Source organism: Rhinopithecus roxellana, chromosome 20 (assembly GCF_007565055.1).
Source record: "Rhinopithecus roxellana isolate Shanxi Qingling chromosome 20, ASM756505v1, whole genome shotgun sequence".
NCBI classification, from domain to species: domain Eukaryota; kingdom Metazoa; phylum Chordata; class Mammalia; order Primates; family Cercopithecidae; genus Rhinopithecus; species Rhinopithecus roxellana.
The window spans coordinates 47,349,835-47,376,684 of NC_044568.1; the positions used below are offsets into that span (position 1 = coordinate 47,349,835).

Genomic DNA, 26,850 nt, shown 5'->3' on the forward strand with positions numbered 1-26,850 from the left:
CTGCCTGGAGAGACATCTGGCCAAGTTCTGGTGAGCAGGAAAAATGTCTACTCGTTACCACCAAGCTGCTAGTGATAGTTACCTGGAACTTCTAAAAGAAGCTACCAAGCGAGATCTAAATCTTTCAGATGAAGATGGCATGACTCCCACTCTCTTGGCAGCCCACCATGGGAACCTGGAAGCCCTAGAGATAATCTGCAGTAGAGGGTAAGTTCAACCCAATGGTTTCCGTTGGAAACAGTGTTCACAGTAGGTTTAATAGCAGCAAGAGTCAGGGACGTCAATACAAATACTTTATCCTCTTTCTAGATTGTCTAAATGATTGGATTTTTAGAGAAAGAGAGAAAACTATGCCTAGAGATGCTCTCTTTTCTCACTGAGGACTGGCAATATGGGAGTGGCTCATCCCTTAGCCCCAATCAGAGGGGAGACTCTGAGCTCTAAGGCATTATCTGCATGGGAAAGAGGGAAGATATTTTAATTCTATGCCTTTAGAAATGCTTTTCATGAAATTTAAATAGTTTTCTCTTTTAAAAGAGGCCATTATTTTACTTGGTTTTAAGTTGTCAACCTTGGTTGGAACAAATGACAGTTTTTAGTTTTGTGTGTTTGTTTGTTTGTTTGTCTATGCCATCAAAATCCCACAGTCTTTTATTAACTTTCAATCCCAGTGCAAGCTCATGATTTTTTTTATTTTTTATTTTTGACACAGGGTCTTGCTCTTTTGAGTGGAGTTGCTGGCTCTACAAGGAATCTTTAGCCTGTCTTAGCTCTATCACTTGTTTGGCTAGTGGATAGACACACACACACACACACACACACACACACACACACACACACACACACCATCTCTTTGCCCAGATTTTAATGGAGGAGTCAGCTAGCTCCTCTGCTTGTTCTGCTTATTATCAGAGGGCTAGGTTGTGTTGGCAACCGTAATGCAAGAGGGTAAAGAAAGAGAAAAGGACAAGGTAAATAAAGGAGCCAAGTGAATCCAATTCAATATACCCATTTATTCAGTATCTGTTATGTGCCAGCTACTTATCTCTTAAGAGATATTTTGCTAGCCACTGGGCACACTGTGATCAACAAGACAGCCACAATCCCTGTCATAGCGATCAGATTTGAGAGGGGAAGACAAGACATCTATGATGTGTGTGTGTGTGTGTGTGTGTGTGTTTGCTTTGAGACAGGGTCTCACTCTGTTACCCAGGCTGGAGTACAGTGTCGAGATCATAGCTGACTGCAGCCTTGAGCCCCAGGCTTAAGTGATGCTCCCACCTGAGCCTCCCAAGTAGCTGGGACTAGAGGTGTGCACCACCATGCCTTGCAATTTTTGTATTTTTTGTAGTGATGGAGTTTTGCCATGTTGCCCAGGATGGTCTTCAACTTATGAGCTCAAGCGATCTGACAGCCTCAGGCTCCCAAAGTGCTGGGATTACAGATGTGAGCCACTGTGCTTGGTTCATCTATGATATTTGTTACAAAAGGGGAAACAGAGGGCACTAAACAGGCATTTACCTCAATCTCAGGGGTGAGGGAAGGCTTCCCTAAGGGGAAAGCATTTAAGCTGGGATTAGGAAAATGAGAACAAGTTGGCCAGATGAAAGAGTGTTTTCCCTAAGACAGAAAACTGCGTTCTGAGAACTAGAGAAGCTGAATATGGCTGGACGTGACTCAAGTAGGAGTGGGGTCAGGGCAAGTGTGAGAGATAAGACCAGATCACAAACAGCCTTGTCAACTCTGGTAAGGACTTTATCCTAAGGGCCCAGGAAGCCATGTCTTGGGTTTATGCAGGGAAGCTTCCAAAGTAGATTTATGTTTACAAAACTCACTGAGGTAGATGGATAACAGTCGGAGAGAATGTTTGGGGACGTTTTAATGGTCGAGATGAGTTGGACTAGGGTAGTGACATTGGGAATGGGAAGATATAGTTGGATTTGAGTGGCAGTTTGGATGTAGAATCAATAATGATTGACTGGACGTGGGCAGATAAAGAAAAAGGAGGGTTAAGGTCCCAGGTTTTGGATGTTGACACCCTTTATTAAAATAGGGGACATTTAGGAAGAGTCAGAAGAACCCAGGATTGGGAGAGTTCTCCAGTTGAAGATTGAATGAGGAAGTGAGTGAAGCAGATCTTCCCCATCTCTCTTGTCTGATGAAAGCTTTCTTTTCTCAGACACATCGATCCCCATCAGCCAGCCTTCTCTAGTCATCTCATCTCTTCTCCTACGCAGCCTAGGGTTCCCCAACTTTCTCCATCTACAGAAAGTCTACCTCATTCCACAAACTGCAAGATGTCAGTTACTTTAAAATCAATGTATTAGCCTATTCTTGCATTGCTATAAGGAAATGCCTGGGCCTGCATAATTTATAAAGAAAAGAGGTTTCACTGGCTCATAGTTCTGCGGGCTGCACAGGAAGCATAGTAGCTTCTGCTTTTGGGGAGCCTTCAGGAAGCTTCCAATCATGGCAGAAGGAAAAGACATCTCACATGGCAGAAGCAAGAGCAAGAGAGCAAGGGGAGAGGTGCTAGAAACCAGATCTAATGAGAACTCACTATCATGAGGACAGTACCAAGGGGGATGGTACTAAACCATTCATGATCCAGTCACTGCCCACCAGTCCCTACCTCCAACATTGTGGATTACAATTTGATTTGAGATTTGTTCCCCCATGAAATCTCACAGACCCAAACTGTATCAACCACTGAGTTTGTCCTCCTAGAAGAGGGTGTGGGGTTCTTCTCAGTCAACAGAGAGCTCTTGTTCCATTTGAGGACCAATTTGAACAGTAATGCTTGGGTGTTCTCTCTCTCTTGCCTGTGAAAGCATTAAATATTCTCTGACAATCACTGTTCTGCTGGTCTTTATTTCTTTTTTATTTTTAATAGAGACAGGGTCTTGCTTTGTTGCCCAGGCTGGTCTCGAACTCCTGAGCTCAAATAATCCTCCTGCCTCAGCTTTCCAAAGTGTTGAGATTACAGGTGTGAACCACAGCACTCAGCTTGGTTCTGCTAGTCTTTAATTACAAAAGTAACATGAGCTGAACTCAGAAAATTAAACCTTACATATGCACACAAAACATGAAGAAAAAATGTCCTATAATGCCATGCTACTAAGATGTATATAGTTCTCTCTATATATAATATAGTGTGTATAAATACATTTTAATATTCTTCTGTAAATTTCAGGGACTTTGTAGGACTCTAGTCAGCAAATACATTTCTTAGCCAACCCCTCTCCTGGACACATAGTTTGTTTTCCCTAGTTTGAATAGTGCTATGATGACTATCCTTGTACATAAATCTTTGCTGACATTGTCTTTTTTTTTTTTTTTTTTTGAGATGGAGTCTCTCTGTCGCTAAGGCTGGAGTGCAGTGGCATGATCCTGGTTCACTGCAACCTCCACCTCCTGGGTTCGAGCAATTTTCCTGCCTCAGCCTCCCAAGTAGCTGGGACTACAGGCATGCACCACCACGCCCGGCTAATTTTGTATTTTTGTATTTTTCGTAGGGACAGGGTTTCACCATGTTGGCCAGGCTAGTCTTGAACTCCTGACCTCAGGTGATCTGCCTGCTTCGGCCTCCCAAAGTCCTGGGATTACAGGCGTGAGCTACCGGGCCCGGCCATATTTTCTTGAGAATAAATTCTCCAAAGTGAAATTTCTGGATCAATTTGCATTTGTGTTTGTCCATTTGTACTGCTATAACAAAATACCTTACATTAGGTAATTTATAAAAACCAGAAATTTATTTCTTACCATTCTGGCAGCAGGGACATCCAAGATCAAAGCACCAGCAGGACTGGTGCCTGGTGAGACCCCTGTCTCCGCTTCCAAGATGGTACCTTGTTGTTGCACCCTCTGGCTGTGTCCTCACATGGAGGAAGGGAAGGAAGGGGCAAAAAAAGAGGCAAATTCCCTGTGTCAAGCCTTTTCATAAGGGTGCCTAACCCCATTCATGAGGGCAGAGTCCTCATGACTCAATCGTCTCCTAAAGGCCACACTGCTTAACGCTGTTACATTGACGATTAAGTTTCAGCATGAATTCTGGAGGGGACACAAACATTCAAACCATAGCAGCATATGTGCAATTTAAAGACTTTGTGTGTGTATAAATGGACATGTTGTCCTTCAGAAAGTGAGTACCCATTTTGGCCAACATGATAGGTCCAAAATGATATATCAGGCTAGGTGTGGTGGCTCACTCCTGTAATTCCAGCACTTTGGGAGGCCAAGGCGGGCAGATCACTCGAGGCTAGGAGTTCGAGGCCAGCCTGGCCAACATGGCGAAACCCTATCTCTACTAAAAAGACAAAATTAGCATGGTGTGGTGGTGCACACCTATAATCCCAGCTACGCAGGAGGCTGAGGCACAAATTGCTCCTGAATCCCTTGAACCCAGGTGGCAGAGGTTGCAGTAAGCCGAGATCAGACCACTGCACTCCAGTCTGGGCAACAGAGTGAGACTCTGTCTCAAAAAACAAAACAAAGAGAAAATGATATATCACTGTGGCTTTAATGTTCTTTTCTTTGGTTACTGATGAGTTCGAAAATTCTTTTTATGCTTAAAAAGAATTGGCCATTGGAATGCCACTTTTGTGAACTGTGTATTTATAACCTTATTCCACTTTTATATTGGGATTTTCAACATTTCTTCTTGATTGATAAAAATGCTTTTGAAAGTTAACAATATCAACTCTTGTCATATAGGTTACAACTACTTTATAATACACAGTTTACATTTTTGACAACAGATTTTTAAATATAAATATAAACAAATATATATATTTGTATATAAGTCTATCAATCTTTGTTTTGTGATTCTAACTTTGAGGTCATGACTCAATATTGACTGATCCTTTAGTGCTATTTTTAGTTTCATTTGTTATTTTAAATACTTTGTATAATTTAAGATCTGAATTATGATCTAACTCTGCATTCTCCAAGTGGCTACTCATTTGTTCCAACACAATTAGTTGTTACAGTCTCTCTCTCTCTCCACTAAATTGACATGGTAACATCATTTCTTTCAATGTAGTATCAATATGCAGCCCCCCCATTTGCTTATGTTAATATTTATTAAACACTGGCTATGGGTGCAAATATTCTTCTAATCTTGCTTTTCCTAGTCCTTCCTTCTCAATTCCTGTCTTGGATCTAGTAGATCTCAGATTTGTTTTCTTGCCCTCAAAAGCATCTCAGATCTGCTGTGTTGAGTAGACCTGACGTAGGCTAAAAAAAAGAGAAAAAGTCCTGTGAGGTCCCTTTTTGACCATAGCTAATCCTGGGAACCAGTGTGACGCCAAATTTCCAATTAGATTTAAGGAAATTGAAAAGGGAAGAAAATTACCATCTCACATCAGTCAGAATGGCTATTACAACATCCAAAATTGACAGATGCTGGTGAGGTTGAGGAGAAAAGCGAACACTCATACACTGTTGGTGGGAGTGTAAATTAGTTCAACCATGGTGCAAAGCAGTGTGACAATTCCTCCAAGAGCCAAAAGCAGAACTACCATTTGAGCCAGCAATCTCATTACTGGGTATATACCCAAAGGAATATAAATCCTTCCACTATAAAGACACATGCCTGGATCACGCCTGTAATCCCAACACTTTGGGTGGCCAAGGAGGGAGGGTCATTTGAGGTCAGGAGTTCAAGACCAGCCTGATCAACATGATGAAACCTCATCTCTATTTAAATAAAAATACAAAAATTAACTGGGTGTGGTGGCGCATGCCTGTAATTCCAGCTCCTCAGGAGGCTGAGACACAAAAATTGCTTGAACCCACAAGGAGGAGGTTGCAGTGAGCCAAGATTGCGCCACTGCACTCCAGCCTTGGGAACAGGAAGACTCCATCTCAAAAAGCAAACAAACAGACAAACGTGCACGTGAGTGTTCATTGCAGCACTATCACAATAGCAAAGACACGACATCAGTCTAAATGTCCATCAATGACAGATTGGATAAAGAAAATGTGGTACATATACTGCATGGAATAGTATGCAGTTGAAAAAGAATGAGATCACATCTTTCTTGGGAACATGGATGGAACATGGATGGAGATGGAGGTCGTTATTCTTAGCAAGCTAATGCAGGAACAGAAAACCAAATACCACATATTCTCACTGATAAGTGGGAGCTAAATGATGAGAACATGTTGGCTTAGTGCCTCAGTGACAAAATAATCTACAACAAACACTCGTGATAAGAGTTTACCGATATAACAAACCTGCACATGTACTCCTGAACCTAAAATAAAAAAAAAAAGAAAATTAAAAATTGAATTTAGAAGCTAATCAGCTATTGAAGTCCATTCCAGTCTGATGATTTAAGAGTTTATCTGTCATTACCTGATAGACAATGAATCCTATAGCAATCATTTATATAAAAACTCTGGCTTTGTTAGAAAACTATTTTCCTTTCTTTCTTTTTAAAATTTAAAGATGGAAAGCCATCATTAACATGTATTTTCCTGCACTAGGAAGCATAATGGCCCAATTACAAAAAAAAAAAAATTCATTTTACCTTTAAAGTGTATGAAATTTCTTGGTTTTATTTATTATTATTATTATTATTATTATTATTATTATTTTTGGGATGGAGTCTTGCTTTGTCGCCCAGGCTGGAGTGCAGTGGTGCGATCTCGGCTCACTGCAAGCTCCCCCTCCCGGGTTCACGCCATTCTCCTGCCTCAGCCTCCTGAGTAGCTGGGACTACAGGCGCCCACCACCATGCCAGGATAATTTTTTTGTTTGTTTTTAGTAGAGACGGGGTTTCACCATGTTAGCCAGGATGGTCTCGATCTCCTGACCTTGTGATCCGCCCGCCTCGGCCTCCCAGAGTGCTGGGATTACAGGCATGAGCCACCGCACCTGGCCAGTTTTATTTTTTAAAATGGAAACTAGACTTTTCCCCGCTGCGGATTCTCTCTTTTTTTTTTTTTTTTTTTTTTTTTTGAGATGGAGTCTTGCTTTTGTCGCCTATCCTAGAGTGCAATGGTGGGATCTTGGCTCCGCCACCTAGGTTCAAGTGATTCTCCTGCCTCAGCCTCTGGAATAACTGAGACTACAGGTGCTCACCACCACACCTGGCTAATTTTTGTATTTTTAGTAGAGACAAGGTTTCACCATGCCGACCACGCCGGTCTGATTCTTAAAGAAATACGTACTTATTGTAACATTTCACATCATATTGAATAGAATTGATAAAGTAAAAATTATACCAGTTCCCACAGTCATCAACGTTTGGGTATATATCCTTTCAGACTTTTTCCTCTGAGTACATGCAAACACATGTACATTCTCTCCCTTAAAAAGACAATCATATAAACTATACTGAAACCTTCTAATTATTTAATAATATATCATGGACCATTTGCACTTAAAAGTTGAGATCCATGCCACTATTTTATTTTATTTTTTTAATAATTTCAACTTCTTTTTTTTTTTTTTTTTGAGACAGAGTCTTGTTCTGTCGCCCAGGCTGGAGTGCAGTGGCATAATCTTGGCTTACTGCAGCCTCCACCTCCCGGGTTTGAGTGATTCTCTTGCCTCAGCTTCCCAAGTAGCTGAAACTACAGGTGTGTGCCACCATGCCCAGCTAATTTTTGTATTTTTTAGTAGAGACAGCGTTTCACTATATGTTGGCCAGGCTGGTCTCAAACTCCTGACTTCAGGTGATCCACCTGCCTCGGCCTCCCAAAGTGTTGAGATTACAGGTATGAGCCACCATGCCAGGCCAATTTCAACTTTTAGATTTAGAGGGTACATGTGCAGGTTTGCTACGTGGGTACACTGCAGGATGCTGGTGTTTGAGGTATGATCGATCTCATTACCCAGATAGTGAGCATGGTATCAAATAGTTTTTCAACTGTTGCCCTCCTCTCATAGTCCCCCATGTCTGTTGTTGCCATCTTTATGTCTGTGAGTACCCAATGTTTAGCTCTCACTCATAAGTAAGAATATGTGGTATTGGGTTTTCTGTTCCTGTGTTAATTTGCTAGGGATAGGATAATGCATGCCACTATTTTAATGACTTCATGGTATTCTGTTTTATGGTTTTTGTTAGTTTGTTTTTGAGATGGCTTCTCACTCTGTCATCCAGGCTGGAGCACAGTGGTGCGATCTCAGTTCATTGCACCCTCAGCCTCCCAGGTTCAAGCAATTCTCCTGCCTGTCTCCAGAGTAGCTGGGATTACAGGCGCATGCCACCACCCATGCTAATTTTTGTAGTTTTAGTAGAGACGAGGTTTCACCATGTTGGCCAGGTTGGTCTGAAACTCCTGGCCTCGAGTGATCAACCCACTTTGGCCTCCCAAAGTGCTAGGATTACAGGTGTGAGCTACTGTGCCTGGCCAGTTTCATTATTTTTATTAGTTAACAAAAATTGTATATATTTATGGTGTACAACATGATTTTTAAAAATATGTATACATTGTGGAATTAAATCTAGCTAATTAATATATGTGTTACCTTCTATACTTTTTGTGATGAGAACATTAAAGTCTACTTGGTAGGCAATTTTCAAATATACAGTGTATTCTTATTAACTGTAGCCACTGAGCTGAGTGGCTTATCATGATGGCTCATGCCTGTAACCCCAGAACTTTGGGAGGTTGAGGCAGGAGGATTGCTTGAGGCCAGGAGTTCGAGACTAGCCTGGGCAACATAGCAAGGCCCCATTTCTATAAAAAATAAATAGATTAACTAATTAAAAAACTATAGTCATCATGTGTTACAATAGATGTCTTTTACTTATTCCTCCTGTCTCACTGAAATTTGTATCCTTTGACCAACATCTCCCCAGTCTGCCTCTCCCTAGTTATCACCATTCTACTTTCTGCTTCTAGGAGACTTTTTCTTTTAGACAGAGACTCACTCTGTCACCAGGCTGGAGTGCAGTGGCATGATCTTAGCTCACTACAACCTCCACCTCCCAGATTCAAGCAATTCCCCTGCCTCAGCCCTCCCAAGTAGCTGGGACTACAGGCGCCCGCTACCACGTCCAGCTAATTTTTATATTTTTAGTAGAGACGGGGTTTCACCATGTTGGCCAGGATGGTCTCAATCTTTTGACCTTGTGATCTGCCCACCTCAGCCTCCCAAAGTGCTGGGATTACAGGCATAAGGCACCGCACCTGGGCTCTAGGAGACTTTTTTAGATTCCACATATAAGTGAGATCATGTGGTATTCATTTTTCTGTGCCTGTCTTATTTCATTTAACATACTGTCCTCCAGGCTCATCCATGTTGTTGAAAATGACAGGATTTCTTTGTTTCTTAAGACTGGATGGTATTCCATTGTGTGGAGCGACTGTGTTTTCTTTATCCATTCTTCCACTGATGGACACAGGTTGATGCCATAATATATTTAATCAGTTGACTATTCATGATGCTTAATTTGAATCCAGTCTTTTTCCTGTTATAAGTAAGATTGGGAGGAACATTCTTGCTCATTCATATTTGCACAAAGGTCTTCTATTTCCTTAGGACAAATTCCTAAAGGTAGAATTGTAGATTCAAAAGAGTGCCTCATTTTAAAGACTTTTTGTGTATATTGCGCCAGGAAATTTGAACCACTTTCTGCTTCTTCCAGCAGTATTTCTTTTCCCATACTCCTGCCAAAACCAAGTATTCCTATTCTTTTTAATCGTTGCCTATCTGATTGGCAAAGGGCAGAGTATTGTTTCAATTTGCATTTCTTTGATTATTAGTGAGTTCAAATATTTCTTCTTATGCAGAAAAACATTTTTGAAAGAATAGTTGTTTTCTGAGAACTTCACAAAAAAACAACTTCAGGAGGAGAAATTGGAATGGAACAGATGCTCAGAGTAATTTAAGAAAATTGCCTACTTAGTGACAATAGTGCTAAGCCAGCTTTAAAAATTAGTGCCCAAATGCACTGATCTACCAAAAATCAAGGGATAAATGGGTTATTTGAAATCTCTTCAGTGAGTTCCTCTTTTGGGGAAAAGGAGAATAGAAAAAAGTCACACTAGACTGAGCTTAGCCCAAGAAAACCATAGAGCATCAATGTTGAACTCAGATGATCAAACGAGAGAGACCAGTTTGCCACCCGGGCAGTTATATGCAATGGTTCTATCAAGAAATGTGAACAATGATAAGTAAGGAATTTAAAAGGACTCCATGCAACTTGTCTGTAGAAAATATTTTCATTTAAATTGTACATCAATTCGGAAATGTGTCTGTAAATAGAATTTTTGCAAGTTTTGTTTTGTTTTGTTTTGTTTTGTTTTGTTTTTGAGATGGAGTCTCGCCCTGTCGCCCAGGCTGGAGTGCAGTGGCGCGATCTCGACTCACTGCAAGCTCCGCCTCCTAGGTTCACACCATTCTCCTGCCTCAGCCTGTCGAGTAGCTGGGACTACAGGCACACGCCACCAGTCCTGGCTAATTTTTTTGTACTTTCAGTAGAGAAGGGGTTTCACCGTGTTAGCAAGGATGGTCTCAATCTCCTGACCTCGTGATCTGCCCTCCTCGGCCTCCCAAAGTGCTAGGTTTGCCGGCGTGAGCCACCACGCCCGGCTGAAGTTTTGTGAATTTTAATAGCTTAAAGCCACTAGGAAAACCCATGAATTGTCTTACAGTTTCATCTGTAAATCTGGAATTTTGCATTTGAAATTTTCTCAAAAGAAGACCCACCTTTGGGCTCATCTCAGGTTTACTGTTCTTCCTTCTGTCTTGAAAGCATCATTCTTAAGATTCAGTGAAATGGGTGCAGCCGTAAGAAAAAAAAAAACAATGAGATCATGTCCTTTGCAGGGACATAGATGAAACCGGAAGCCATCATTCTCAGCAAACTAACACAGGAAGGGAAAACCAAAGACCGCATGTTCCAACTCATAAATGGGAGTTAAACAATGAGAACACATGGACACAGGGAGGGCAACATCACACACTGGGGCCTATTGGGGGGTGGGGGGCAAGGGGAGGGAGAGCATTAGGATAAATACCTAATGCATGAAGGGCTGAAAACCTAGATGATGGGTTGATGGGTGCAGCAAACCACCATGGCACATGTATACCTGTGTAACAGACCTGCACGTTCTGCACATGTATCCCAGAACTTAAAGCAAAATAAAGATTCAGTGAAATGGGAAAATTCCACCACTCTATGGTCTTAAGCATATACATTTAGCCCAGACATCTTAGTGCCCTTCTGCATCCCTCCTGCAGCTCACCGCTCCCAATAATTTTGTTTTCAACTTATCCAATCCAAGGATAACTTCAGGCAAATTTAATCAGTATGTTTGTGTTTCTGTTTATAGTAATGTCTTGGGTGTTTTACAATCCCTCTTTGATGTCTAGGATACTTCAGGAGTCTTTTGCATCTAGTGTTTATTTAAAATAAAAAGTGAAACCACGTGTTTAGCGGGGAGGCACAGCGGTCCCTTAAGATGCAGGTCTGTGCCAAGGTTGAAGGATCTCCTTTCATCCCAAACAGTTAAATCAGGGTGACTGACCAGAGCCTTCTGGAAACTGGCTTCCCAGCAAAACTATGTTACTTAATATTTGCTTTCCTTAGATTTGATTTCATTTTCTTTCCTTTTCCACTCTTCTCCCTTACCCCCAACTCCACGCACTCTGGTCACGCTGATCTATACTCCTGGTTCTCCAAATATGCCTTGTAATATCAGCCATCTGTGCCTCTGCTCACACTGTTCTCTCTGCTCAGAAGGAGGTTACCAGTTGCCAGCTTATGGGCTGGAGCTGGTCCACAAATGTGTTTTATTTGGACTTTACTATATTTTTCTTTTAAATTGGAGCCAACACTTAAAAATCACAGAATTTCTCATGAAATTCTGGATTTGTGGCTTCATTTGAAAAATGGGAACTCTGGCAATATTGTTTCTGCTTTTATTCAAGGGAGCTGAGCTGTGGCTGTCCTTTCTAGGTGGAGTATGCTTTTAACTGTGACTTCGTTGACAGAACAAACTTGGCCCCATTCAGTCACTTACATGACTTGCTTGGCCTCTTTGGGTTGGGTTTGAGACTTTTGCTGGGACATGTGGGTGACCCAAAGGAGAAAGAGACACAGGCTTTGCCCTTTGGGGCATATTATCCAATTAAGGAGACAAGACATAAATATTTGTCAAAACTATAAGTGATTGATTGATTGGTTTTTATTTTTAATTTTTTTGAGATGGAGTCTCGCTTTGTCACCCAGGCTGGAGTGCAGTGGTGCAATCTCAGCTCACTGCAAGCTCCACCTCTCAGGTTCTCCTGCCTCAGTCTCCTGAGTAGCTGGGACTACAGGTGCGCACCACCACACCTGGCTAATTTTTGTATTTTTAGTAGAGATGGGGTTTCACCATGTTGAATAGGCTGGTCTCGAACTCCTGGCCTCAAGCCTCCCAAAGTGCTGGGATTACAGGTGTGAGCCACCTCACCTGGTCTATAAGTGATTTTTAAAAACCCACAAGAGTTATTGTGCTCCAGGAATTTACTAGTTGAATACAAGGAAAAATAAATACATGTAATCAAGGATTTTGAGTTTGGGGGCAAGGGGAAGGATAATAAGTAATGTTTATTCAATATTTACTATGTGCCAAGCAGTTTTCTAATGCTTTATGTAGATTAACTTATTTAATTCACATAACTCTATGAATAGGTGACAGTATTATCTTCAATTTACAGATGAGTGTTAGGAATGTTTGCTTTTTGGTGTTGTAAAGAAATAGTATTTAAGCATAAATGTAATTCTTTTAGTAAGGCTATTTTTACTTTTTGTAGAAAGGGTTTATTTGTTAGCAGTTTTGTTGTAAGAGTATAGTGAACAAAGGAGACAGGGTTATTTATAACTTCACATGTTTACTTTATTGTTGTGTTTGGTTTTTATTGGCTGGAATGGGACTTTACATTTTGTATTTGTCTTGATAGGTTAGTAACTTAGAACTTCTTAAAAGAGGCAAAGGCAGAGGAGAACAAAGGAAGGAGGAAGTAACTTGTGGAATGTTGAAAAAGGTAAAAACACTTTTAAATAAGGAAGAGGAACAGGCTATGACTTAATGTTTGTTTGGACTAGTATAAATATGTTAGGGTAAATATTTAGGCTAAATTGTGGGAGTTAAGAGTATAAAGTATATTGATTTTTTTATTATGGCTAGTCGATATTTAAGAATGTTAGTACAGGTTTTTGAATACATTTTGTTTTTAACAGAAGTTATTATCTATTTTTAATTAGATGGGGAGGAAAGTTTTTGAAGATGAACCTTTATTTTACTTTTTACATAAGGAAACCAAGTCCTAGAAAAATTAAGCTTGAGGCCATGTAGCTGGAAAAGCCCAGTTGTGTTAATCTAGGATGTATTGTGTTGGAAACAATTTGACTTGGAGACCAGCCTGATCCAAAGCATGCTGCCTGTTACCCTTGAGTGAATCAATTAAGCTCTTTGAGTTTTATTTTATTCCTGCGATAATGATTCTTGCCTGCCTTCTCTAAGAGGGAGATTGTGATGGTTGAAGGCAAAGAATGTGAAAGTGCTTCTTTGTAACTAACACACACCAGAGAGCCAGGAATTCCCATGGAGCAACTACAAATCTGATTTATCAAATTATTGGACCCTGGTTGGATCACATTAACCTGTAGCAGAACAAGCTACAGACAAAACTCCTCAGGAACCAAGTTAAAGAAGGAAGAGGCTTATTTGGCTGGGAGCATCAGCAGGACTCCTGTCTCAAGAGCCGAGCTCCCCAAGTGAGCAATTCCTGTCCCTTTTAAGGGCTCACAACTCTAAGGAGGTCCACAGGAGAGGGTCGTGACTGATTGAGCAAGCAGGGGATACGTGACTGGGGGCTGTATGTACTGGTAATCAGAATGAAACAGAACAGGACAGGGATTTTTACAGTGCTCTTCCATATAACATCTGGAATTTATAGATAACATAACCGCTTCGGTCAGGGGTTGATCTTTACCAGGCCCAGGGTGTGGCACCGGGCTGTCTGCTTGTGGATTTCATTTCTGCTTTCAGTTTTTACTTCTTCTTTCTTTGGAGGCAGAAATTGGGCATAAGACAATATGAGGGGTGGTATCCTCCATTATTCCCCCACCCCTTTGAGACTCTCACTCATTTTATTAGTGGGAGCTCTGACCTTCATTTTCACTACCTATGTCTTTTTGTATGACAGATCGATAGTGATTTAGGTAGTACACTTGTGCTGAAGCATTCTGGTGAACTAGAGTAGTGATGAACCCTTTTACTATTTGAATGAGTACAAGTAGTAAATAAGGGATCAGTAAGCAGGTTCCTATTACTACTATAATTTTTATTATAAGAGTTTTAAATCCTCATAATGCTGGGAACCATTTTCAAACATGGCCTCAGGGTCAAATCCATGCCACACTTGTACAGTTCCAGCTCCATCAATTTTAGTGGGAAGCATAGTCAGGGAAGCCCAGGATTTTGCCTGTTTTTATGGGCAGTAGGAAGAAAGATGGTTTAATAGTGGTTTAATGGTTTAAGTAGTTCAATAACACAACTACTTGTTTGCTGGACAGGCAGCTTAGCATAGGCTCTATGTCCACAGTATAGCCCAGTGGGGACCATCCAGTCCCAGTGGGATTCTGGGTGGGCCTAAACGGTCTGCAACTTTGGAAATTTACTGAATGGATTTTTCTCTGTGTGGTTTGAACTCCACCATATAGTCTTCCTACAGGAAAGGTGAAGTCCTTCTCCACTCTTGCTATACAGTATTGTCTAATGATTGAGGCTTTTAGGACCTAGACGTGATCAGGGTGATTCTTTTGGGCCAGAAATTCATCAGGAACTGTGTCTGTAGGTACCAATTCTCGGGCTTCCTATGGCCATTGATCTCCTATTACAGTTCCTCCACATATATAACATGAAGTGACATTGAGAGACTGGGCTACATGCTCAGCTAATTGCAAAAACAAATACCTTGTTTTTCCTGGAATTTCTGGTACTGGCACATTTAGTTTATCACAGAAGGTTTGAAATACTGGCTCAGGAGAGCGTTTATAAACTTTTTCTCAAACCACAATGTTTACTTGAAGATCCAGTTCCAGCTCCATCAATTTTTAGGCTTACACATTCTCCTTTTTTCTAGCGAGGATTAAGGGGGTTGGTTATTACTAGTTCTAAGGGGTTACACTGACCACTGGTACAGGAAGGGCCACTTTTCCATTGCTAAAGGTGGACAGGATTTTTTCATTTTTTAAATCTAAGTAGCCTAAATGACATAAGACCAGTATCTACATTTATTTTTACACAGTCCTAATTCATGATAAATGTACTTATTTTCTGCCATATAGCCTCTTTCCTAATTAAGAGAACCACATCCTATTTTTAACTTATTATTATTAACGACAGCATAGGCATCAAATTTTAAGGTGACTTGTTTGGGCATTTCTTTTTTTTTTTTTTTTGGCTAACACTTTACTCATATCGTTTATGAGCCCCTACCAGTCTTTAGTCCCTAATCTTATTTTAAAAACTGTGGTCATGGGAGGCTCAGATGGGTCATAACACACATCAGGTTGGTCATTTCCTGGGCTACATATCTTGTATAGAATAACATTATACAAACAAGTTCTTTTTAGAGTTCCAGTACACTTACAATAACCATAAAATAATAGGACCATAGCAACCTTTTGTCTTACTTCAGTGACTTGATGTATACACTGGGAACAGCCCTCAGTCTGAGGAAGGTCAGCTGAAGACCTTACTGTACAAATCCAGAATTTAAGGAAAATGAGTCCCGCGATGATTTTCCTTATGCTTCTGCCATGTGTGGACCAGTCAGCTTCCGGGTGTGACTGGAGCAGGGCTTGTCATCTTCTTCAGAGTCACTTTGCAAGGGTTGGTGAAGCTGCTTCCGTCCACGTGCTGCTCACGGTCTACTGATGTTTAAGGATGGTCTCAGAGGTTGGGCCTGCTAGAATAAACTGAGTCCAATATGTCTACACAGTTACGTTCAACTGGGCTCTCTGATAGTGGGAGTAAGGTGGTGGGGTTTAGGGTGTTGCAAACTTCAATGATTATGCAGGGATTTTCACAGAGCAAGCTTTGGTATCTAATTAGTCTAGCATTCATTAGCTAATGATGTCCTTTGGTATTTATTAAAGTTACCACAGCATGGGAGGACTTTATGTTTAGGTTTTGCCTAAGAGTTAGCTCTCTGCTTCTTGTGCTAACAGGGCCGTTGCTGCCAGGGCCTTTAGACATGGTGGCCAGCCTTTGGAAACCCTGTCTAGTTGTTTTGAGAGATAGGCCACTGGCCTTGGCCAGGGCCCCACAGTCTGGGTTAAAACTCCAACTGCCATTTTTTTCTCTTTCTGACACATAGGGTGTAAAGGGTTTTGTCAGGTCAGGTAGCCCCAGGGCTGGGGCCAACATGAGTTTTTCTTTTAACTCATGAAAAGCTTGTTGCTATTGGTTGTAATAGATGTAGTTTATCTAATCCACATTTTTATTAACTGTCACCCACTAAAATATTGACTTAAATCCTGTAGCTATTTTATTTCAAGCTTTAAATTGATCTGGTATTCCTTGCGGGCCTCCAATTGCATCTAAATAGATGTGAGAGTTGAAAGACCCATAAGGGGCTTCTCTCACTTTACGATGTCTTATTTTTTCTCTCTCTGATTGATGAAATCTCAGGGTGAACGGGATAGCCAAATGCACTAAAGCACAAATGCCACTCCAGTTATTCGGCAGAGTGCCCAGTAAAGGTCTACCATGATACCACCACACATTCACTCGAGGATGAACAAGGGCTGACGGATTGATAAGCTCTTGAAAATTCTTAAGCTCATTGCACCCTTTCAGGGTCTCTAAGGAATACTAAGCTTTCTCCCTGTTGTGAGAGACATGAAACAAACTTAGTGTTGGGAGACAGGAAGCTGGATGGCCCTTGGGGGCTGAACCGCAGGGTGCCGGACTTTGGGATATAGCAGAGAGAGCTTGGCATGACTTATTATTCCAGGATGTAGAATCCTGGAAAAGAGCTACCATGCAGCCTACGCCTGGTCGACTGGAGGACCACCTTAGTGGAAGGGGGACAATCTGGGCCTCTGGCCTGCCATGTGCACAAGCATAACAATTGCTTTTGTTTAACATGCAGATGGAATATTTGATCCATTTTAACCAGGCATTTGCATCTTGGTATCCTGTCTTAATTGCTAAAGTTTGTTTTAAGTCTTTAACTTCTATGATCTTCTAGTAAAGTGAATGTATGATTTTAGGAAATTACAAAAACTGGTTGGGGCAGTCCATCCTTGCTCTTTAGTGGGCCACAGAACATTGGACCAACCATGGCATGAATGCTCTACATTGGGGGACAAGACTCCTGGTTGGCACTGGGATCTTTATCAAAATCTCCCCGGATTAAATGGTCCTAGTTTAGTAATGCCCAGTCAGGAGGGACAGAAGTACTTTTCTGAAGTAGAGAGCTGTCTTTGACTTGGCAAGTCTCCACAGAGTATAACAAGGCAAGCATTAAATGCAATAGTTGGAGGGGAAATTGACTTGGTTATGTTAATAACAAGATGGTCAGCAAGAGAACGAGAAAAGAAGAAAGAGTAATAGAGATGAAAAGAGTTAAATTTTTCTTAGCTTTAGTTTGGTAGGATTTTCCTCTGGGACTATGGCCCATGACTCTGGAGGGGGTGGCACTTTCTTGACTCGGGTGTGATGAGTCCATCCTTTTTTGCTGTACGAACAGCAGTCTTGGTGGTTAGCAGCACAAGGTAGGGTCCTCCCCAGGCTGGCTCGAGATTTTCTTCTTTCCACCTTTCGATGAGAATGTGATCTTCAGGCTGGTGCTGGTTTACTGCAAATTCTAGGGGTGCTACATGTGCTAAAAGACTTAGTTTTGAGGGGAAGGAAAGTGGAAGATAAACCAAGTATATAATTTCTAAGAAATTGACCTTTTGTTTTAAATGTGGGGACCTTGGCAGTGGACTTTATAGTCCTTAGTGCCTTTTTACTAAGAAATTTCCTTTAGCATCTCTTTTTATTAGTTTTTAGACCAAAGAAAGCTAAACACCATTGTAATAATGCTTTTTCTATGATTTTTATACCAGATAAGCTAAATTTCACCTTTATATTAGTATATCATTAATGTTAAACTTAATTTTAATAAAAGCTTGTAGACATATTTAGCTAATTTTTAATCTTTGACCATAAGGTAAGATTTTATAGACTCTTTTTAACCTTTTATAATTTTTGCTAAAGAGCAGGTTGATGCTTTAAGAAAAACCTATTATGCTTTTATTTTAATGTCCAGTTTACAGAAAAACTGGATGATGCCTCTTTAACATTAGCTGATATGTTTACACACAGAATTTACACACAATTAATGTTTTAAAACTTGCTTAAAATTTTATAACAAAATATACATATTTTTAACCTTTTAATGTAGGTAAAAATCCACATTCTTATGCCTACTTATAATCCTTTTACCAAAGGTATACCTTACTCTCCTTATACACCTTGCACATAAACCGTCTCTTCAATAGTTTTACATTTAGGAGGCCTCATTACTTTTAAATTATACAACATTTCTTGCATAAATTCTTTTTTTAACACACTTTTTTTAATAACTTTTTTTCTTTCACAACTTTTACAGGCAATTTTTTGACATGCCTTAACTTTCTGATTTATTACAAACATTTCTTTCTTTAAACAACCAGGTAATTTATTTCAGGACAAGAATTTACCATATAACACTCTTTTTGTATAAATTCCGCCCCTCATTCCCCCCCCCCTTTTTTTTAATCTGTGGACTAGACTGTCTAAGGCCACAAGAATAGAAGTTACTATAATACATGTTACACTATTAACTTTTAGCAAACTTTACTTTTATTGAAAACCTTGTAAGTTTGGGATTTTAATTATCCTTTGCGATTAATAAGACCTTGTTTTGTCTAAATTAACTTAGAATTGGTATAGATGGCTTTTTTTTTTCTTTACTACTTGTACACCTCTTTCTCACTTTTTTTCTTTCTTTGACTTTGTCTCTCTTTGACTTTCCTTTTGCCTCTGTCTCTTCCTCTCTCTCTCTGCCTCTCTCTTTTTTTCTCTCTCTCTCCTTGACTCCCTCTTTGTCTCGTCCTCTCTGTCTCTTTCTCTCTCTCTTTGCCTCTTTTCCTCTCTTTCTCTTTCTTTGCATCTGCCAGCCGCTTAGGCTGCTGTTCTCTCAACCACTGTGTGTTGGGGGTGGGGGGTGTAAAACCAGCTGTAACCAACTGGCTGTCTATAGGAGTTGGTCTGGGTGCCCTGGCTTACAGGTTACCTTGTGCTATACCTTTGAAACAAGGGACCTGTCCAGGCTTCCTGCTAATGGCCAACCAACTCTAATGCTGGCCAGTCTTACACAAAGTTTTAAGTTTTCCTGGTGTCATAGTACCCCATAGTCTCCCTTAAATCCTTTTTTGAAAATTTTCGACATAGTTCCTAGTAGAGTGGGCTTATTTGTGCCTGATCCATGCTTCTTCGAGACAAAACACCACGCTCACACCACACGCACAGCACAAAACAAAGAATGGGTAAAAAGGGCACACACACACTTTTGCAGTTTACACCAGACCAAAATCAAAACTAAAATCATAGTGTCCAGAAATCCAAGCCAGGTCAAAACCAAAACCAAAGTATCAAGCAATCCAAGTCAAGTCAAAAACAAAAACCAAAGTGCCGGTATGGGCACACCGTGGGTGATCAGACCACACTTCCACTCAAATGGAATAGGCAAGTTCCTAAGACCAATCCTGTCAAGCAATTCAAACCAAGTCAAAACCAAAACCAAAGTGCCGATAAAGGCATGCCATGGGTGATCAGGCCACGCTTCCACTCAAATGGAGTGGGCAGGTTCCCAAGACTGGTCCTGTCAAGCAATTCAAACCAAGTCAAAACCAAAACCAAAGTACCGATAAAGGCACGCATGGATGATCAGGCCATGTTTCCACTCAAACAGAGTGGGCAAGTTCCAAAGACTAGTCTCACCAAGTTTTAGATGTCCAGACTCCAAGTGCCCATTCCTTCCCAGTGTTCAGCCTCTGCATTGACCCTCCACTGGGGCCTGCCACACACTGCTATGGCGAGGCATCCCACCGGGGCAAATGCCTACCAGGGAGTGTTCTCAGGATCCATGTCGCTCAGGCTGGTCAGAGTACCCCACAGGGATGTTCCACAGGGCAGGCTTAAGCCGCCTAAGGAGCTGCCTCAACTATCCACCAATCACCTCACTTCCTGGTCAGGGAACCAAGAAATGTAGCAGGACAAGCTGCAGACAAAACTCTTCAGACACCAAGTTAAAGAAGGAAGAGGTTTATTCAGCCGGGAGCATTGGCAGGACTCCTGTCTCAAGAGCCGAGCTCCCAGAGTGAGCAATTCCTGTCCATTTTAAGGGCTCACAACACTAAGGCGGTGCATATAAGGGCATCGTGATTGATTGAGCAAGCAGGGGGTACGTGACTTGGGGCCAGCATGCACCCGTAATTAGATCAGAACAAAACAGAATAGGGATTTTCACAGTGCATTGCTATACAATGTCTGTAATCTATGGATAACATAACTGATTAGGTCAGGGATCGATCTTTAACTACCAGGCCCAGGGTGTGGCGCCGGGCTGTCTGCCTGTGGATTTCATTTCTGACTTTTAGTTTTTACATCTTCTTTCTTTGGAGGCAGAAGTTGGGCATAAGACAATATGAGGGTGGTCTCCTCCCTTAAACCGGTGAAGTCCTTTTCAATCTTTAGTGAGCCCATGAATCACCTGCAGATCTTGCTAAAGTGTAGGTTCTGATTCAATAAGTTTGGTTGGGAGTCTTCTGTACTTTTTTTGGTGGGGGGGAGTGGAGAGAGAGTCTCACTCTGTCGCCCAGGCCAGAGTGCAGTGGTGTGATCTTGGCTCACTGCAACCTCCGCCTCCTGGGTTTAAGCAATTTTCTGCCTCAGCCTCCTGAGTAACTGGGATTACAGGTGCATGCCACCATGCCCAGCTAATGTTTGTATTTTTAATAGAGACAGGGTTTCACAATGTTGGCCAGGCTGATCTTGAACTTCTGGCCTCGTGATCCACCCACCTCGACCTCCCAGAGTGCTGGGATTTCAGGCGTGCGAGTCTTCTGAACTTCTAACAAACTCACAGGTAATGCTTCTGGTCTGGAGACCAAACTTGGAGCAGCCAGGAACTAGTAGAAGGGTCATGACGCACTAACAGGTCATTTGCAAGGGTGCAGATCTCTTCTGTTTCTGCCCTCTACTTCCCGGGAATGTTAAGAGGACTTCTCAGACTCACTGTCCTCTTTCCATGGGGCCAGACTGGCCAGAGTTTAGTGAGATCCTGATTTTGCAGTCTAGACTAGGGCAAAGGAAGGACCCCGTAGTATCTGTATTACAGTTCTCAGCAGTGGTACATGGCTCTGGCCATCATTAAAAAAAGTTACTCGACTTTTCATCTGTTCCTGTTTGTAACTCAAGTCCTTGTAGGAGAGGAGGGTTTGCTGCCTTGAGCAGGATTCCAGTAGGTTTTCATTCATTCCACAAATACTGGAGCACCTACTATGTCCCTGTTCTGTGCCAGGCATTGGGTTTCTGGCCTTAATACCATCTAATAGTATCTTCAATTCCTCCTTAAACTTTTGTAGAACAACACACTTATATGAACCTGTAGTCATATAGAAGTAAGTGGAGAAATAAATAGAGATGTAATGCCCTTTTAATGAATAATGTTTATAACAGAGACTGTTTGCTACCTCCCCAACATCCATTTCTTACTTCTTTTCTGCTGATGGGGACTAAGTTTGGTTCAGTTATTTATTTCCCCACATGTGACTCAATTCGGGAGGGTAGCAGTAGCATGCTGGAACCAGCTTGTCAGGAGTTATTTCTAAATTTTAGAAAGTTTGGCAGTTAAACATAGCCATTCTTTTTTACTTTTTATTATTTTTATTTAAAAAGATATTTAATGGAGACAGGTCTTGCTGTGTTTCCTGGGCTGGTCTTGAATGCCCAGCCCCAAGCAAATCTCCCACCTCATCTTCCCAGTGTTGGGATTATAGGCATGAGCCACTGAGCCTAGCCTTTTTTTTTTTTTTTTTTAAGACAGGGTATTGCTGTGTTGCCCAGGCTGTAGGACAGTGGTTCAATCATAGGTTACTGTAAGCCTGAGCTTCTGAGAACATAGCCATTCTTAAAAATAAAATTACAGGTTGGGTGTGGTGGCTCACAATTGTACTCCCAGTACTTTGGCAGGCTGAGGCGGGTGGATCACTTGAGGTCAGGATTTAAGACCAGCCTGACCAACATGGTGAAACCCGTCTCTACTAAAATTACAAAAATTAGCTGGGTGCAGTGGCGGGTGCCTGTAGTCCCAGCTACTCAGGAGGCTGAGGCAGGAGAATTGCTTGAACCTGGGAGGCAGTGAGCCAAGATCGCACCACTGTACTCCAGCCTGGGTGACAGAGCAAGACTTCATCTCAAAAAAAAAAAAAAAAAAAAAAAATTTAACCTTTAATTTAACAAATTATATTAAAAAGGTTACACAAAAGTCTTACTTTCTACTTACTTTAATACCTTTCACTCTTACCTATCTCTTAAGGTAATTCGTGTCCATTATATCTACATGGTGGAAATAGTTGATAATGGTATGCTACTGTGGATCTCTTCCAAACTCTGTGTCCAGTGATGTCACATTAGTAGCTTGAAATCTGCCATGGTGGATGTATTTACACCACAGAAATTGGCACATGCTACAAATTAGGATTTTGATTTTATTATTTTCTTGAGGAGCCATTGAACAATCCTATGCCTAGTTTCAGGGCAAAATCCAATTGATCTAAGTTAAACACAGTACTATGTTTCCCATCTCTTAGGCATGTGACCCAGTGCTGGCCAATGAGACAAGAAAGTTGTTTGGCTGGAGAATTTCTTAGGAAGTTTTTCTTGCTTCTTAAAAAGGAGACACAGCCAGGCATGGTGGCTTACACCTGTGATCCCAACACTTTGGGATGAGCCAAGATGAGCAGATGGCTTGAGTCCAGGAGTTTGCAACTAGCCTGGCAACATGGTGAAACCCTGTCTCTACAAAAAATTAGCCAGGTGTGATGGTGCATGCCTGTAGTCTCAGCTATTTGGGAGGCTGAGTGGGGAGAATAAACTGAGCCTGGGAGGTCGAGGCTACCAATAAGCTGTGATCACACCACTCCACTCCAGCCTGGGAGATAGAGTGAGAAGCTGTCTCAAAACAAAACAAAAGAAACAAACAAAAAGGAGACACAGGGTAGAGATGGACTCTGTTTCTGGCCGTGTGGTTTTAAGATGGGACGGTTTTAAGATAGCTAGACTTGCAGCCAGTATCTTATAACAATGTCAAGTCAGGATGAACATGTTTGCATTAACATGCCTTTTGTTCTTTATTTTTCTTTTGAATTTTTGGAGCCCAATTCAGAAAAAAATGTCCAACATGTTGTTTATTTATTTTTTTTGTATTTTCTCTTCTAGAGGGGACCCTGATAGGTGTGACATCTGGGGAAACACTCCTCTACATTTTGCAGCCTCCAATGGCCATGCCCACTGCGTCTCATTCCTGGTCAACTTTGGTGCCAACATCTTTGCCCTGGATAATGACTTACAGACTCCGCTGGATGCTGCTGCCAGCCGGGAGCAGAATGAATGTGTTGCTCTCCTGGACAAGGCTGCCACTGCGCAGAACATCATGAACCCCAAGAAGGTCACCAGGCTGAAGGAGCAGGCTCAGAAGAACGCCAGGAGGCAGATCAAAGAGTGTGAGAGGCTCCAGGAGAAGCACCAAAATAAGATGGCCCGCACCTACAGCAAGGAGGAGTCTGGGACTCTCTCTTCTTCCAAGGGTACCTTCTCCAGGTCATTCCCTTCAAATGCTTCTGCTCCTGGCACATTCGGGTCACTATCTAAGGGCATTAAAGATACTTTCAAGATCAAGTTCAAGAAGAACAAAGATACAGCAGAACAGGTGGGGAAGGAAGGCAGAAGTGGGCAGAGGAACGTGATGGAAGTGTTCAGAGAGGGAGAGGAAGACTCGTTCTCAGGGGACTTCGAAGAGAAGCTCCAGTTATCAGCAGAGGAGGACAGCAGTGTGCACCATGAATCCATTCTCAATCGTCCAGGTCTAGGAAGTATTGTTTTTAGAAGGAACAGGATATTGAGTCCTGAAGACATCTCAGATAGCAAGAGGGAGTTGGGTTTTAAACTGCCCAGTGAATTGTTTCAAACACAAGGAACATCAGAGGCTGATGAGGGTGCAGCTGATGAAGAGGAAGAGGAAAACGGCCTCAAAGATGATCTGCCGTGGGGTGAGGATGCAGTGGAGTGGGAGGAAGATGTGGTCGACGCCACGCCCCTGGAAGTGTTCTTGCTGTCTCAGCACCTGGAAGAATTCCTGCCTATCTTTAAGAGAGAGCAGATTGATCTAGAAGCTCTGCTGCTCTGCTCTGATGAGGACCTTCAGAGCATACAAATGCAGCTGGGTCCCAGGAAGAAAGTTCTGAATGCTATAAACAGGAGGAAGCAGGTGCTACAACAGCCTGGGCAGCTGGTCGACACCAGCCTGTGATGGAGGGTTTTGGCCTGGAGCATTGGGTGATGCTGTGGTCTGCTGGCAGCACTCCAGGCAGCACCCCCTCTTTACCTAATGCCAGATCACTGGGAATGGATTCTAGGGCATCGGAGATGCCGACTTGAGAGAGAGGCCCAAAGTTTACTCTGGGAGGTAGGCTATGCCCATCCAAATAAATCTCCATGAGAAACTTGAGGAGACTTCATAACAAGAAAATGGCATTTCTCTTCAGTTATCTTATATGTGTGTGTGTGTGTGTGTGTGTATTTTTTATTTTATTTTTATTTTTTGGAGATGAGGGTCTCACTCTCTTACCCAGGCTGGGTTGTAGTGGTATGATCATAGTCCACTGTATTCTCAACCTCCTGGGCTCAAGTGATCTCCTCCCACCTCAGCCTTTCAAGTAGCTGGGACTACAGGTGCACACCCCCACACCTGGCTTATTTTGTATGTTTTAGTAGAGGTGGGGTCTTACCACATTGCCCAGCCTGGTCTCAAACTCCTGACCTCAAGCAGTCCTCCCACCTCAGCCTCCTAAAGCATTGGGATTGCAGGTGTGAACCACCATACCCAGCCTATCTTTTTGATACTTTTGAATAAAGAAAGGGTCATATGCATGACAGGAAAATGAAAGAAACTTCCTTTACTTTTCTATCTCTGGATTTAAAATTATAATCTCATCTCATTATCCTGCTGCTTGCTTTCTGATCCGTATAACCTGGGAATTCTAACTCTTTTTCTCTCCTGAGCTCTATGACTTTGCCTAGTGGTAGAGACTAAAGTTCTTTCCTGGCCTGAGGCTTGATGCCCAACTTAAATGCATCTAACCCTTTAACAAATGTGTACATGTTTACAAGTAATGGAAATGCATCTATAATACTCCTGCCTGAGAATAGAGACAGAGTGGCGGTGGGGAGAGTGAAGAAAGAAATAGAATACAGATGGTACCTGTTGTTGACTGACTTGTGTCAAATTCGTGTGTTGGCGCTCTAACCGCTAATGTGACTGTATTTGGAAATAAGGCCTTTAAAGAAGTGATTAAGGTTAAATGAAGTCATAAGAATGGGACCCTAATCCTATAGGACTAGTGTCCTTTTCTCCTTTTTTTTTTTTTTTTTTTGAGATGGAGCCTTGCTCTGTCACCCATGCTGGAGTACAGTGGCATGATCTCAGCTCACTGCAACCTCTGCCTCCCAAGTTCAAGCAATTTTCATGCCTTAGCCTCCTGAGTAGCTGGGATTACAGGTGTGTACCACCACGCCTGGCTAATTTTTTGTATTTTTAGTAGAGACAGGGTTTCACCATGTTGGCCAGGCTGGTCTTGAACTCCTGACCTCAGGTGATCCACCTGCCTCGGCCTCCCAGAGCGCTGGGATTACAGGCGCGAGCCACAGCACCCAGCCTAGGACTGGTGTCCTAAGAAGAGGAAGAGACACGTAGGTGGAAGGGACACAGTGAGGCCACGTGAGAAGGCAGCCATCTGCAAGCCGAGGAGAGGGGCCTCAGGAGAAACTAACCCTGCCAACACCTTGATCTTGGACTTCCAGCCTCCAAAGGTGTGAAAAAATAAACTTCTGTTGATAAACTTCTGTTGTTGAAGCCACCCAGTCTGTGGCATTTTGTTACGGCAGTCCTAGCAGAATAATACAGTCCTAAGTAAGAGGGGCAGGGAGGAGACCAAGAAAAATACAGAAAAAAAAGTCTGGCCAACTGCAACTGATGAGTTTTTTAAAGTTAAACACCTACTGAAACTTAAGGAAAAAAAAAAAAAACGACAACTAAGTTCTTTGGAGGGAAGATTTGATTGTAAAAGGAAATTTCACATTTTCATACTTATTATGTACACGTTTTATTTACTGTTGTTTGTCACCACTGCTGCATATCTGAATACCTGTAGCTTCCGCGATAGAAACTGACAACACTTGGCTCACTCCTGTAATCCCAGCACTTTGGGAGGCCCAGGCAGGCAGATCACTTGAGGTCAGGATTTCAAGACCAGCCTGACCAAAATGGCGGAAACCCATCTCTACTAAAAATACAAAAATTAGCCGCGCGTGGTGGCGTATGCCTGTAATCCCAGCTACTCGGGAGGCTGAGTCAAGAGAATCGCTTGAACCCAAGAGGTGGAAGTTGCAGTGAGTTGAGATCACACCACTGTACTCCAGCCTGGGCGACAAGAGTGAGACACCATCTCAAAAAAAAAAAAAAAGAAAGAAATGGACAACGCTGCTGCTGACATTTTTTTCGTGGCAATCCCAAATTCAAACTGA

The 26,850-nt window shown here is 42.0% G+C and overlaps 2 protein-coding genes across 2 annotated transcripts in view; both read left to right on the forward strand.

The window, feature by feature from the left end:
- ANKS4B (ankyrin repeat and sterile alpha motif domain containing 4B) lies at positions 1-24,788 on the forward strand. Its single transcript, XM_010388590.2, has 2 exons — positions 1-207; positions 23,488-24,788. The coding sequence occupies exons 1-2, from the start codon at positions 44-46 to the stop codon at positions 24,575-24,577; spliced, it is 1,254 nt and encodes a 417-aa protein (XP_010386892.2). The 5' UTR covers positions 1-43; the 3' UTR covers positions 24,578-24,788.
- LOC115895308 (putative uncharacterized protein CRYM-AS1) overlaps positions 1-26,850 on the forward strand; it is a 147,118-nt gene that overhangs the window by 38,722 nt on the left and 81,546 nt on the right. The window lies entirely within an intron of this gene.

What these genes read in the sequence shown, in the direction of transcription:
- ANKS4B (XM_010388590.2), top strand. Translation starts at nt 44, where the DNA reads ATGTCTACTCGTTACCACCAAGCTGCTAGTGATAGTTACCTGGAACTT. An exon ending in GAGATAATCTGCAGTAGAGG is followed by an intron (nt 208 to 23,487) that starts GTAAGTTCAACC and finishes TTTCTCTTCTAG; the next exon opens with AGGGGACCCTGATAGGTGTG.